Below are 15,536 nucleotides of genomic sequence, written 5' to 3' on the forward strand. Positions count from 1 at the left end.
GTGATCTTCCCCTAATAGATATATTTTCCCCATAGATCTATCTGCCATCTGTAATAAGAGATATTTCTCAACTGACGTTATCAACCACCAGCGACACAGCCATCGTTCAATCTGCCATCCCTGCACACCGCAATCTCAAACACTGTCTTCGGCAACAGATGCTACCGTCGCGTCGCTTTGACCAGCCAACGATGACACGGAAAACTGGAAAAAGTTTCCTCGACGTCGCCACAGAAGATCCCTTTAAACAGACTCTGCTGAACGCGATATCATCGTACTGCACCAGTAGAAATCGGAGGAAGAAGAAGCGAGGCAGAGCTTAAGCACTGGAGGGTTAGAGAAGATCGGTGCCGAGGGCGAACGTTGCACGGTCGAGTGAAATAATTTCCTGGTGTCCTCCGCAGCCACGAAAGAGGAAGAACGGAAGCGAACTGGTCTTTCACAAAGTTTCTTGGACACTCGAAGAAGCTTCTACTGTGAGAAACTGGCTGGATAATGGTCCCCGGGGTTAGACGAAGGAGAGACCAAGTGATCCTTCGGGGGATAAAGGGTGTACCGCGCGCGTACACACAAAAGGAACGTTCTTCCATTTCGCGTGTGTACGACCCGGTACAAAGCGTATCCTACCTAACATTCGAGGAGTCCTCCCTGGAAAGACCAAATCTACGTCGCATCCTCCTTTTGCGAGTAATCGTCTCTCCGTGTAAGTATATTATCCCGTTTTAATGATATACATATAGTACTTACATACGAGTATGTAAGTCGAGTTAGGAATATGCAGAACAAATTTGATAATATCATTGGAAAAACGCACACTGCCGGCTACGAATATAATTCGATACTTTCTGAGTAGTGCGGAGTAAATATTTCTCATTTGCTTTTATTGCTCTTAGTTACTTTATTGTAAATTTCTGAATTTATTTATATCATAGGTATTTTATAATGGAAAAGACTAAATAAAGTAAAATTCGTTAAAGCTTTTCGATAAGAGTAAGGAGAATATCCTGTGTAATACTTACGGTGTATGTGTAGCATAAGTAATAGTATATTGATGGAATTATTTCAATATTTTCGTATTTTTTGCAAAAAATAATGTATTGACATTTATGTTACTGCTCATTCACTTACTGGGCTCGCAGAATATGATTGTTAGACTGCGGATGTTTTTGTTTGAACTAAGTGTAATGTTGCATATAACGAATGCGATATTTTTAATATTTTACATACTTTTGCATATGCATTTCGTATATTTTAATTTCTCATACATGCACATAATATCGACAATCTCAATACGATTAACTTAACTGTTATTATAAATTATTATAAATGTACATTAATTAGTCTCAAAGTGAAATTATAGTCAATCAGAGTCAAAGTTATCTCGGTACAAAAATGTAACGTGTAAAATATTTTAGGAGAAGAGTAAGAAAAATTGAACGTATTATATCCATTTATCTATATGTTTATGATTTGATATCAATTAAAATTCAAAAAAACCAATTTCGATAATTCAAATTCAAAACTCAGGGTCAGAATCTCGTGTAGAAGATGTACAAGACGGTATCATCGTGGAAGACCCTCTCGAAAAGCGACTAGGAAGAGAGCGAGAGTGCATGAACCCTCTCTTGGCAACCTCAGGATCTTCGACCTAGCAAGAATACAGGAGACCATCGAACCAACCAACAAACCAGTCGAGAATCCCCCGCGGTGGTAGGCACTGGCCCGAGAAATTCAATTACGGCTAAACTTCTCGACTGAAGACGCGCCTCGTCTGTACACACTACTGTAAGCACTCTGTTTCGAAGATCGAAGCAGGAGGAGATATCCTGTGTGTATTACTCGTGCGACCCTTCTCCACCTTTCACAGAGGGATGAGAGACCTCCTGTGTGTCGACCAAGTCTAAGGACGGAGGCGTAGGTGTAATTGAAACCGAGCGAAATCGAAGTTTCCATCTCCATGATTTTAAGATCCTCGCGAAAGTCGAAAGAGACAGGAAAAACGATTGTGAAAAGCATTGAAAGGTGATTTCTTGTCTATTGGAAAAAATTCTAGAAAACAGCTATATTATTTTCTGTATTTTACGTATTTGTTATTAACAGGTTATGGATGTTTGTGGATTTTATTGGAAATTCAATATAGAAAAATGAATAGAATGAATTATTTTCTGCAATTTACATATTTGTTATTAACAGATTATGGATGTTTGTGGATTTTATTGGAAATTCAATATAGAAAAATGAATAGAATGTAGAGAAATATGCAGAGATCTATAATCTATTCCATTAGTTCTAGTGTATTAGGTTGTTACTATATTCTATATTTAGTATAAAAATATCAGAAAAGATGTATATTCCTAGTGATAATACCATTGTCCAAAGTTTCCTACTAATCCCAATGCTCTTAAAGCTGTAGAAGCTCAAGAGGCGAGATTCTCAAATTTCCTAAACCCTAGATTACAAAAACAGAAGACTCAGACAACCAACGTCACTTACTCTTTATGCTCTTGTAACCAATGGCTATTCCGACAATTCCGCAAACTGCGATAAGAGCAGCAAAAATATGACACGCGACCAAGAGTAGAACGTGCGTGAGAGTACGAGAGAAAGAGGAAGAAAGGAAGAAAGAGAGAGAGAGAGAGAAAGAGAGAAAGAGATAGAGCGCATGCGTTTAGCACAGTTGAGTTGCGTACGAGTGCCCATTAGGAACGTGCGTGAACATACGCGACTAAATAGGGCAAGTGGCCAGAGACCATAATGTTAAGTAAATAATGGCCAAACTCCTGGCCCCTTATTATACCACTCAAAGCTTAAAGTCTCGTATACTCGTTAGTGGCGGCTTTTTTTCCTTTTCCTTCTCCCACTCTCTTTCCCTTCCTTCTCTTCTTCTCATCTTTTTTTAATTCTCTGCGCACACGACCCTTCGCTCCTTCCTCGAGACTTCATTCTTTCCTTGCTAGGCTCATTCTCACCCTCCGTGAAGTGCATACGCGTGTGCTGTTCACCTTCCCATCAGAACGAAAAGTGCGTGCCACTCTTGATTTACGTGAGGCTGGCCAACGCGTCGCGCGCGCGATTTCGACGATGACCCACCTGTTTGGTCTCAATGATCGCTGGTATTATGCGCGGAAAAGGACGAATGAATGTGTCAAGTATTTAGATGTTGATAATATTGCAAATATTTGCTGGTATTACCAAACAAATATACCACGCACATCTTGTATTGTGTATAGAACTGTGCAGAATGTTGTATAGATATCGCACAGAATTCCGTTAATGATCGATTCCTCCATATCGTTATTATTAATATTAAAATACGTAACGCGTGGAATACATACTATACTATACATATTCCCCAGTTGCAATAACTCTAAAATTACATTAATGTGAAATTTTATTAGAGATAGATATCTTTATCGCCAATATCATGTTACGTGTGATTAAAAATGTTATAGCCTTCGATTACAATATTCCGCAAGTCCAAAGCCAAATTCCACGGTTTGTAGCTTCAGCATACTCAACGTAATTAACATATCTTTCCAATTACAATAATCCCAAGGTAAAATTCCACTCGTTTATAATATTATTAGCAATTGATTCCTAAATATCGCCAATATTAAATTGTGCGTCATGAGAAACCTTACATCCTCCATTCACGACATTCCGCAATTCCAAGTAAAATTGAACTCGCTCGCAAGCTGACTCGCTAAATTGATTCCTTAATGTCGCCATTTTCTATCAAGGTATGTTATACATATGTGTATGTATAACAGGAAACGTTGCATATTTCGAGCACAATATCGGTAATTGCAATTGCAAACTAAAATTTCACTCACCGCCAATTCCACCGGCGATCGACTCCTGTTTCTCGACCTTGGGCTGCCGATACTCGTCTTGGGGGAGTCTTTTCCGCTGTAGGAGACCGCAATCAGGCTGTTGGTGTTGGAGTTGCGTTTGGATATGCGCAGCGGCGGCCGCCGCCGCAGCAGCCGCAGCCGCCGGAATTGCCAGGCCGGCAGGACTCGCTACATGGGCCGGGTGCGGGGGCGGACTGCCAGCTGGAGTGGTAGCACTCGCTGCGCCAGGCAACACGGGTGCGGTGGTGCAGCTGCCCGCATTGTACTGCAATTGCAGGCCCAACTCGCGAGCTTCGCTTTCCTCCTGCGCCTGCTGCCTCCGTAACGCGACCTGCGAATTGTTTCTTTGTCAGTTCAGGAATTGAAATTGCTAGGACAAAGTACGTTTTGATTTCTTTTTCTTTAACCATCAAGTAATGACCATTGGATCATACATCAGAACGCTCAAGTAAGAAATACGAATTAATATATAGTAATTTAAAATTGAATAAATTAATGTAGACTATTGTGGTTCGTATATGATCTAATGATATCAGTTGAGAATTAAGTTGAATTATGGATAATCATTCTTGAGTGTAGAACTGAGATGGATATTCGTTGTGGGTGAAATAGGAGAATTTTAGTTTTCATTGGTTCAAATGGCTATTTTTGAGTTTTTGATGGAATTGTATGGTTTATAAATCCTAGTTAGTTTTGGTTATCAGATATCGAAAAGATACAGGAAAAAGTTATTTGCACCCTTCTACGCAATAAAGCGAGTTTGTCAAGTTATAAATTGTAGGATGAAGATTTCTGTTATAACCGTTTTTATGTATGATTTATAATCGTACATTTAATGGAGGGTAGATCAGTTAACTTGTAGTTTAGAGTAATAACTGTACTATTCTAATGCACTAAAATTTATTAACACTGGTAACTTGTTTCTTATAAAGCACTAATAATATTAATTTAATGGTAAAAATAGAAAAATCACTTGATGTTCTTACAATATTGACTATCTTAATCTAGTTACAAAAGCAGCGATATGAGTATTAAAATAACCTAACCTATATAAGAGGGTATAAGGATCCTCAATTCAGGATCTCGAGTGGGTTTAATGTTACGATCCAACGAGGATCAAAGTGATCAAACTACGTATTCAAAACATTATCCGTGACTCTTTGAAGAAATATAATGAGACGCTCGTACTTTAATGACTAGGATTAAGAGTATCATTATTTCTAGAGTTCCAATAATGGTATAAGTGTTTAATTTTCTATTCGTGTTCAAAAGCATGTAAAACAGTAAGAGAAGAGTATCACATGTTTTGAAAGACCCTCGTGCCGATCCCAATTGAATTAGTTCACGCTTCCTTGATTGTACACATATATGTATATATTCTTTAATTATTACAATAACAAGTTTATCTATTTATTTTAACACATTATCGAATCATTACTGTGTGTAAACCTGTCACTATGTATTTTTTACTAGCGACACTTTTTTAGTGATATCACTAAAGTATCACTATTTTAGCGATACTTTAGGTAACATTTTTAAATTCAATCGTCAAGTATAGCTAATTTAAAAAAAAAAAAAGATTTTGATCGTAAAGCATCTAAATATAATTTCAACTAATAAGATAATGATTATGTTGCATTTCATATAACTTGCATAAAATGTATAGAATTTAAAATATGATTATATTGTAAAATTTTAAATAAAGTAATTATATGATGTAATATCTGTGTAAAGAACAATGATGTTCGAAATAGATATTTGACCATTTAACGACAAATCATTGAAAAATATATACAATTACTGTTTATTAGTAAAGGATATCTTTTGAAAGAAAATTATTACTTCTTGACAATCAAGGATAACCGTATCACGACGTTTCATTTAACCTCACATTTTTTAGAGCTTCTAGATATGTACCACTATACGAACTCTTCTCATTGATCAAACTTAATACATCACTATTTGTTATCCAAACAAACTATTATTCTCACAGATGTTATCGAAATCGAACAATAATTCGTCTTGTTTGACAAAGATTTTATAACAACAGTTTACCTGGGCAGCCATAACTCGTTGTCTCTCAGCGATCAGTGTACATTTAGCACACACGCAGTCCCGCCAACGACAGTACCGTTTGTGACCCTTCAACGCGGAAACAACGCCGTGATTACGGCATCTCGCACACTTCGGTGTCCTTTGATATCTCTCGGCACTGGCACGAAGGAAGAACGCGGCTGGTAGCACGTGATGTTGTTGCTGCTGTTGCTGGTGTTGCATCAATTGACCAACGTCGACACCAAGACCGACACCCCGCGGTAACGACATTGTTTCAATATATAATGAACAACAATCGAATCAACGTGATCAATGAAAAACGTAAAAAACAAAAAAAAACAAAACCAGTGAATGACCACTGTACGAAAGGGCGATAAAATCAACAAGGATCACGGATCAGTAGGCATCGTCATTAAACTCACAATAGAATAGGCTCGATCACCGAGGACAATCGTTTTGGGCCGAGCATAAAGCCCAGTTCGCACTGACACGCGTCGCTCCCATTCTAACACCCGTCGCGTAAAATCGTTCACTACCGAGTATTTCTCATAACCGATTTATTAACTCACGTAACCGATATTTTTATCAGTACGTATATTTTATCGTTTCCAGGATATGCACACTGTATATGTATACCTCGTATATTTGGCCGCGTCAGTGGCCACACTGAATCATTGGTCGATAAAGGAGGCCCACAGCGTTAAGCGGTACACGGGCTCTTCTTACTTCAACCGAAGAAATCACATTTAACGCTGTTCGGTAGAAACTCTCGAACCGGCACCGTACAGCGAAACGAGGAACGAGAGGACGAGAAAGAGAGAGACGGATGTAATAGAGTGAAAGAAGGAATAAAGACGGAGGAAATGGTGTACCGGGTGGGCGAAGAGAGATAGCTCTAATAGCACGCGCACGCGCCTACACTTCCGAAAGTTCGCCGGCAGAGAAGAGCGGCGGCACCACCGCTCGTACGGGTGTCGGGGTACGAAATGCGGAATCGCCCCGACTCCTCTCGCAGCACTCTCTCTCACTCTCTGGGTATTGTCAACAATTGCAGCATCCCGGGAGAGTCGATTCAGGTAGCGTGGAGAGACAGAGAAGCGGTGGCGGTGATGGTGTCAGCAGCAAAGAGGGAGCTGAAGGCGGACGAATAAGGAGGTGGGGGGCGCGCTCGCGCGGAGGAGGGGAGTAGGGAATATCGAGGGGTGGGAGGGGACTTTTAGAATGTCGCGAGGGGACCAGGAAGCAGTCAAGAGGGCAGAGAAGAACGAAACGAGGGAAAGAGAGAAGAGATGGATAGAGATAGAAACGGAAAGTGTAGAGGAAAAACGTGGAAGAAGGTGGAAAAGTGAAGAGGAGAGGGGTACCGTCCGGGTGGGAATACAGTAATACGAAAAGAAACGAATGAGCACGAAAGAGACCGACGTTAAAGCGAAGTGGAACGTTTAGGAGAGAGATGAATAGGCAAAAGAAGAAAGAAAGAGCGAGAGGGGAAAGAGAGAAGGAATTTACCAGGGAGGGATAGGGCAGAAACTAACAGCCCCTCCACAGTTGCGCGAAATAAAACACTGTGCCACAGTGTTCCACCCCGGGGCTTCGGCCAAACGCAAAGCCGCGCTTAGGCACGGCCACGCCCGCGCATCTACCCGATTGGCCGAACATGCTGTTCCACCAAGATGTTAAGAGTTTATATCTGGCTCGGGGTGAAAGGGGGACATACCTAACCACGTACCCACCTACCTACTCACCCTCGATAAACTATGCGTACAGAAGCGCGTATCAGACGTGTGTATTTTCTATCGTGCTGGTGGAGGCAAAACGGACAAACACATTACTCTTTTATTTAAAACCCGTTCCAACGTAAAATACAATGCGAGCGATGCTCAGACGTTTCTCTCTATGCTCCGCCTTTTGTTTCGTCGGGACTGTTTTTAACCGTGCGCGCCTTCTTCGTCCCTTTCGTGGAAGGAATATATCCTTTCTCTTTCTTTTTTTTATTTTTCTTCTTTTTTTCCTTATTCCTCCACTTCTTTCTTTTTTTAAATCTTTATCTTTCTCTTTTTCCTTTTTTACCTCGATTCGCTCGGTCACGATTGCTCGCGGTTAGTCCATCTCTTTTCGCCTGTTTCTCTTTCCTTTTTTTGCTTTTCTTCTTCGTTTCTTTCTTTTTCAGATCCATCGAGTTCCACTCTCTGTAAACCACACGGGCACACAACGTCATAGCGACGAGCCTTTCTTGAATCATATTCTACAATGAGGTTTCAATGGGGGGAAGCCCTATTGTCGTTCACGAATGGCGACCGATTTTATAGTGATCTAATGTACAGATGTTATTTACCTCGCAATGAGAACCGAATAAAAGCATTCTATGTATTAAGCATTCTGCGATTTAGATCCTGTATATCTCTCTGCTTACCTAACCTCTACTCCTGCCTGTCTACAGGCGTTGCGTACAACAATGCACGTTCGGCTCGCGTAACGCTCACAATGGCACTATTACTCTTTTGACTTAGTCATGCGAACGAAAGTAACTATATCGGTGTAGTTTCGAAGAAACCGGTATTTGCATTTCAATAATGATTATTCGTACTTATGGCTGCTTGTGTCACATTACACGTAATAGGTACATACAATATTCAAATTCACATTACATATCATTAGAAGCTATTTAGAATTTTTTTGATATTTTCTTTTTCGTATCATTTTCTTCTAGTTCTTTTAAAAGTATGCAAATAGCACTACGTGTTACACGAAAACCGCGAAACATAGATAAATACCATAAACACATTCTTTATATTCTAACTATACCAATTGTAAGTAAGTATACTGTTCTCATAAGGTAAGTTTTTATAATGTATACAAGTGATCCTAACCTAAAAGTAAACAATGTAACTTTCATCGTAGCGCCTTTATACGCATACGGTCCAGAAATACATAGCAAGAAAAAGAGATGCAATGCAACCTAAAATTTTACTTATTTGTGGCAGCTCGTTACAAAGATATTGTGTTATGATAATTATAAATTATTTAGAAGAAGTAGTTTACGATACGTACCTATAAACTAGTAAGCGCGATAGATATGCATATCTAGTTATTTTATAAATTAATATTTAATATCTATATTTAAGGTCTATTTGATGTATTTTTTTCTTTTTTCAATAATTATATCAACGCGTAGTACAATGTGTTGCATGTAAAACAGTGACATAATGATAAATAGCGTAAAGACATAAACATACGTTTATTTTCAAGTATACGTCATCGTTGGATTGTTGGCAGAATAGAAAATTGATAAAACGAAAGTAATGCGTTTGACCGTGCGCTCTCCAGTGAATGGCACGTTTCAGCGCGGTTACGAACCGATTAATCCATGCTCGTGCATCATTAGTGAGAACGCAATGATGGTTTGAGCAACATTAAAAGCCCGCAACGCGAAACGGTATTCGTCGATGCCGTCGATCTACACCAACACGGACCATTTTTTACTCTGGCATATCAGCCACTCAAAGCGTACGTACGCGCCGATGGATAAATCAATAAACCAATAGCTATGGTAATGCACACCTGCTTTTAAAGTATCAGCCAACCCCTCCTCGTGCACTCCCGTTTACGCGATCCATGCAATTATAAGCCGAGTACACGATTTTCTGCATCCCCGAATTATTACAAATTGCAGCCTAATAAAAACATCCTAAGTATTGATTAATTTCCCTCGCGAATATTAAATGCAGGTACTCGATATTCAACCATATTTAAATGTAGATAATTAACAAATATTTAATAATGCATAGAGATTAAGTAACTCTGAAAGTATATTTATCGAGTTTCAAGAATTTTATTTGTTCAATCGAAATTTGTTATTTAAACATTTTAACAAACTTTATTGATACCTTGAATCTTTCGATAATAGGAAGAATCTAGTATTCTAAGTGGTTTATATCATTTCATTGTGATTTACTGTTTACCTCGGATATACATATTTTTTAAATCTAAGATTGCTTTCTGTACGAAGTATGAGGGAAGAAAACACGGAATCTCGCAAAAGCTTTTAAATTCTCTTTATATTTTAATGTTAAAATCGCCAACTTTTTCCCCTTACTCCCCGTATGAACAAATATATAGAATGGTTGGTAACTAGTAGTACAAGCGGAAAGGGGGTGATTCTACACGAAAAAAGAAGTCGAAAATATAAAATAAAAATTTTTCGTTTGAGGCTTTGTTTTCGAGAAAATCGACTTTGAATCTTCGCTCGGTACGCGTGCGGTACGATATAACGGATCTCACTGTAGATCGTTGTCTCGATGGAAAAATTAAAAAAAAAAATTTTTATTTTATATTTTCGACTTCTTTTTTCGCGTAGAATCACCCCCTTTCCGCTTGTACCACCAGTTACCAACCTTGAAACATATCTAAAATTATGGCAACAAAAAATGAAAAAAATATCAAAAGATACAGTATATAAAGTATACTCTCAGGCATCTAGACCAAGAATAACAGCTCCTCTAAGGATTCTCCCACGATTCTTACCCTAGGATATTAGAATGTTTCCAGATGTAACTGATTTATCGATGGTAGCAGGTATCACGAGTAAGAACGTATTTTGTACACTACCCACTGCTCCCTCCGGCTGTTTACACTGGGGAAAACAGCAGATTAAGATCAAAATCGCGTCTGTATCGAGTTACAGTGTTTGCCAACATCACACAGATCAACAAGACGAAAGAAACAGCTGATCAAATCGTTTCTGATCGGATAAGGGAGATTAGACCATAGGTCGCTATGTCAAACGAGTAAAGAAGAACAGGTACAAAACCAGGTTGATCTTAATCTCCGATACTTGCGTGGGTGAATTCTCTGCGATCTGTCGACGAGGAAGCCATCAACAAACAAACAAATCGTATTATTTCAATTGCAGCACTATATCTGCGTTAGGTAAAAGAAAGGATTCTATGTTTTTATCAATATTTTTTCACTTTGACAAATTTCAAGCAATTTAAATCGCTCAAATAATTACCGATATATGGTTTTTAGAGTCACAATCTACCTTGCGATACCTCGGATATATCTTTTCACATATGTGAACACATAGGATGAACACACACAGGAGGATTTAAAAATACGAGGAAGACAAGGTTTGAACATCTAAATGAAATCCTACCTACTGAAGAGTTAACAAACACGCGTTAGTAGACATTGGACCTGCATCATTTTGCTGGTGAGATGTGAGGACACAATTTCGATTTAAACCTTACACCAGGAAGTCTTAAATTGTAATAACGAAAGAATCTAAAATTCTGAATTCCTACTAAAAAAAAAAAACGTAGCCCTCGTGACACGAGAAATACATTAACGACCGATACGATAAAAAGTAGCCACGTTTAAACGACAAGAGCTTAACGTTAAAGACAAAGGCAAGAGAATATCTAGAGAGACGAAGAATCAATAAGAACTTATACCCTCAGCATTCATAGAACCATGGCTGGTGTTTGTATTAAAGATAGGAAAATAGTATATACATATAGAGAGAACGGTGTCAGATGGAGAGCGGCGTATGCAGAGGCATATATTTCGACAGATCCATAGGGCACGGGTGGCATTCACCGCGGCACCGTCGCCGGATGAAGCCTGCGGTCTCGCCGCGATCTACCGCGCCGGTGAAATACCGTATGACTTTTTGACGTGCTTTTAACAGATTGAATTGAAAATGGCTTCCACGGCGCCGATATATCCGCGAGGCCACATCCATACCCTGAAAACGACTGTACGAACGGACGGACGTGAGAGACGAGAGATATATAATCTTTTTCCTTCCCTCTCTCGCTCCCTCCACCACTCTTCCCCTTTTTCTCTCACTTTCACACCTCGCCGCAACTTTTTCTCCTCCCCCTCTTCTATCTCTCTCACTTTCTCCCATTTTCATCTTTCGCGGAAACGGTTTTCCTCGTTTCCCCACCCTTCGCCAGCCTCGAATCCTCCCCTAACGCCACCTCTATTTCTCTCCCTTGAATTTTTGCACATTCGCTGATGCGGCACATTGCAAGCTGCGCCGGCGGAAACGACGACGACGAGGACTGGACCCCGGTCACTCGAATCACGGCTGAACCGGAAGGGAGGAGGAGGAGGTGGAGGCGGAGGCGGAGGGTCGCGTAAAAATAATGTCCTGGCTCATTTTTTAAAACCCCGACCGCAGAGAGAGCGAGAAACATGGGGCCACAGGACTGCAAACGAATCCGAGGTCTGTCGCCCGTGCCAAAGGAAGGAAGAGGATGGTGAAAGGGAAAGAGAGGAAAAAAAATAAACGTGACGGACCGTGGATATAGGCATCGTCGATATTACGGGGCGCAATAGCACACGGGGCCGACCGACGCCGGATGAAACGGTCAAAGCTAAAAAGCTCTCTCCGCCGAAACGGGCTATATATTATCTGCAACCCTTCAAACACAGAACACACCGAGATCCATACATAACCCATATGCGTGCACGTTTCTCTACGTGCCGTTTCTCTGCCCCAGGAATCGCGCTCGTGCAACCGCGAGTACATCTAACGTCTGTTTCCAATAGACGTTGGTCATGGGAATAATGGTAATGTGGATACTTTACACCCTTTACGATCCTCCACTTGCACTTAATATTGGGTCTTTGATTTTAATCCTCAACTGGTATTGTTGCAGTAAAGTAGAAACTTACTTTTTAGGTATTTTATCTTGTTTAGCATGTTATATTTAGTACAATGAAAATGATTAATCATGAAATATGCAATATTGAATAAAAGTAAAATATATGTACATTTTAATATTAGATATTTTAATGTACATTATTGTGGTCACTTATAAGCCAGATATCCATCAGTAATTTTGATTCAAACAGAAAGACAAGATTGTTTTATTTTCAACTTTCTTGCATTTCTCAGTAATAAAATGTCTAACTAATGAAGTTACCAAACTTTATGCAAACCGTATTATAATATTAGCGCAGGCGCTCCAAAAAATTGTGTCAGATCTTTGCAAACTGAAATATTGCTCCAACTTGTTATAGTTTCCAAGATATACATATCTACGTAGTACGCAATTTCTCCGGAAATCTCCTGTCGATCGATCTATTACAAACAAAAATTATATAATGTATAAGTTATATGCTTGAAGTTATTTTTCACACTTGTTATCGACTCAAACATTTTTCAGTTAATCACCGATAATAATACATCGTTTATACCTAATGTAATTGAAATGAAAACCAGTTGTTTTTAAGAAAGTCACGTGTACGATAAACGCATGTATCAACGCGCTATGTTTCTAGAGGGTAAAATGGGCGTGGTTAGCAACCCTTAGTGAGACAGTGTCGACCAATACGGCAGCATTACACGATATGGAAACAGTTGCAAACGCAAGCGCCGTTAGGGTTGCTGGTACGAGCTGGTGATAGGTTGATGTGCATGGGTGTTTAATGTATGGGCGCAGACTCGAACATTGGGAACAGTGTTGAAAAGGTTACGCCTGCTGCAGGCTCGCATTCAGATTGGTTACATATTAAATCCATTCAGAGAAAACTTTCACGATATCTATTTTGGTTGTTTGTCTTCTTTCTTTTCATTGTTTCCTTATTTTGAGAATCTGTATAAATTCATTTATTTATTTTGTATATTTATAAAAAATTGAATTAGAATAATGATTTTTAATTTCATTTAGTCAAGTTAAATCAATTCGACTCACTTGTAATGTTCTCTAAAAGAAAATTTCTGTAGTTGGAGAAATAAATGTAGTATATAAATATATGTAGTAGTAGTAGTCATATAATACATGTAGTAGTGTAATATACATGTAGTAGTATATGTATCGTATTTATTATCTACTTGCGTTCTTTAAAGAACATTCCTCTCGTTAGTTTAATTATACCTTTCCTTACTATTTAATTCGTCTTCTTAAGTAATAAAAAGGAACAGTGGGAAACGTGAATGGGAAAGAAAAATTTCATTTTTCTTTCTTTCGTCCCAGTTCCAATATTATCTACAAGTACAAAATTAAATTAAGTCATATTAATTTTTTTAGTATTTTCAGTGAGAAAAAAATCATCTAATGTTTTCTATTATAAGTTAAGATTGTTATAAACCTAATAGATTACATATATAGCTCCATATCATACATGTTTCAAAGGTTAATGTTACATTATTAATGTAAGAGAGTCGGAACAATAATATCATCTTCCATATCGCAAGTTTCTAGATGCGACAATTCCTCATATTGAAATATTAATCGCAATGGCTCTTTAGAATGATTTTTCAAAACCAACAGCATGGTATTTATAATTTCCGAGGGATTCTTGTAAAAAAATCTATATTCCTTATCCGCATTTGCATGATTGTTATATGCCTCCTCGATAAAGTCACCGTTAGATGTGAAGAATAATATTCTAGGCACATACTTCCCATCTGGTTGAAATTTTTCATCATCTAAAGCTGCATCATATCCCATTTCCGCTTTTATCATCACAAATCTGTAATTCGTTAAAAATATAATTAAATCAACTACAGGGCTGATTATTTTAAGAATATGTTTGCTAAAGTATTATAAACACTTATACTATACGATACTAATATATAATAATATATAATAAATATTGTGCAATAAGTATTGTTGTTAGTTTTCATATGCTAGATAAAAATAAAAAATTAGCTGTGTTAACTGACCAATGATAAATTTTCCTATTTATAATTTTTTACAATTGTTCATTTTTCCCTATTAAGTTTTCTATTTTAATTTTTTTTTATAAAACTTCGATAATAATAACTTTCATTGTTCCAAACTTAACTAAAAAAGTCGCGTTGCTTACGGGATGAATAAAATTCATATTAATTAATGGTCGACGAAAGATTGTGATTAGTTGTGTAAAAAATATTTGACGCCACTGTAGCGTCATCTAATGGTAGTAAAACTAATATTAACCAGTTCCAGACATGGTTGTAGCACAGGCTTCAGTAATGATGTATATTTATGTTCATACACGTATGTACATATTTCGATACATACCGATCGCTAAGATCCATCAATCGTACGGAGTTAGAGAATTTCTGTTTTAATTTTTGACAAGAAGGGCATTGCATTTTATGGATGAGTAGAAAAATCGGTTTGTTCACGACTTTAGCCTCTTGAAAGCCGTACGTAACAGACCTCCATTTAAATAATCGTTCGAAACTCTTGTCACAATTCGAATCTCCAATATTAAGAAGGTTATTTCCGACTATTTGATTTGCCAAAGCGATTAGATTTATAGTACTGAAGAATTTGATCCATTTGTTCATAACTTTAACTGAAATTTTTCATGATATCGTCAAATAATGTGAATATAACCAAGTTTGAATATCTTTAATGATAAGGTTTCGATATGCATATAATGACTTGTGTGACTTATTTTAGACTGGTTAACTGTATATGTAGAATCCTCATTTAATGTTATAAATCTAGTATAGAATAAAATTACGATAGTTGCGGTTACAATCATAAATATCAAATTTTAGTAAAACAGTAGAAAATAATGAGAAATGTAAGAAATTACTATTATTAAATAATATAATATTTCTATTGTAAATAAAAGGTATATTTAAGTGGTAATATAATATTATTAACAGATTATTAA

General features: G+C 37.9%; 2 protein-coding genes across 2 annotated transcripts in view; both read right to left on the reverse strand.

The window, feature by feature from the left end:
* The window catches only part of dmrt99B (doublesex-Mab related 99B), a 33,949-nt gene extending 25,331 nt beyond the window's left edge, over positions 1–8,618 (reverse strand). The window contains exons 1-2 of the mRNA XM_076619730.1: positions 5,910–8,618; positions 3,834–4,185 (exon numbers count right to left, since the gene is read on the reverse strand). Of these exons, the coding sequence (XP_076475845.1) occupies positions 3,834–4,185; positions 5,910–6,179 (622 nt within the window). The 5' untranslated portion in view covers positions 6,180–8,618. The remainder of the gene's footprint in view (positions 1–3,833; positions 4,186–5,909) is intronic.
* A 5,453-nt stretch (positions 8,619–14,071) lies between these two features.
* LOC117160661 (thioredoxin domain-containing protein 12) lies at positions 14,072–15,201 on the reverse strand. The gene is made up of 2 exons (XM_033341562.2): positions 14,930–15,201; positions 14,072–14,396 (listed from the first exon to the last, which is right to left on the reverse strand). Exons 1-2 carry the CDS (start codon positions 15,199–15,201, stop codon positions 14,072–14,074), a joined length of 597 nt encoding a protein of 198 aa, XP_033197453.1.
* Positions 15,202–15,536: the final 335 nt, after the last annotated feature.

This window comes from Bombus vancouverensis, chromosome 1 (genome assembly GCF_051014615.1).
Source record: "Bombus vancouverensis nearcticus chromosome 1, iyBomVanc1_principal, whole genome shotgun sequence".
NCBI lineage: Eukaryota > Metazoa > Arthropoda > Insecta > Hymenoptera > Apidae > Bombus > Bombus vancouverensis.

What these genes read in the sequence shown, in the direction of transcription:
- LOC117160661 (XM_033341562.2), bottom strand. Translation starts at nt 15,201, where the DNA reads ATGAACAAATGGATCAAATTCTTCAGTACTATAAATCTAATCGCTTTG. An exon ending in TTGATGGATCTTAGCGATCG is followed by an intron (nt 14,397 to 14,929) that starts GTATGTATCGAA and finishes AACGAATTACAG; the next exon opens with ATTTGTGATGATAAAAGCGG.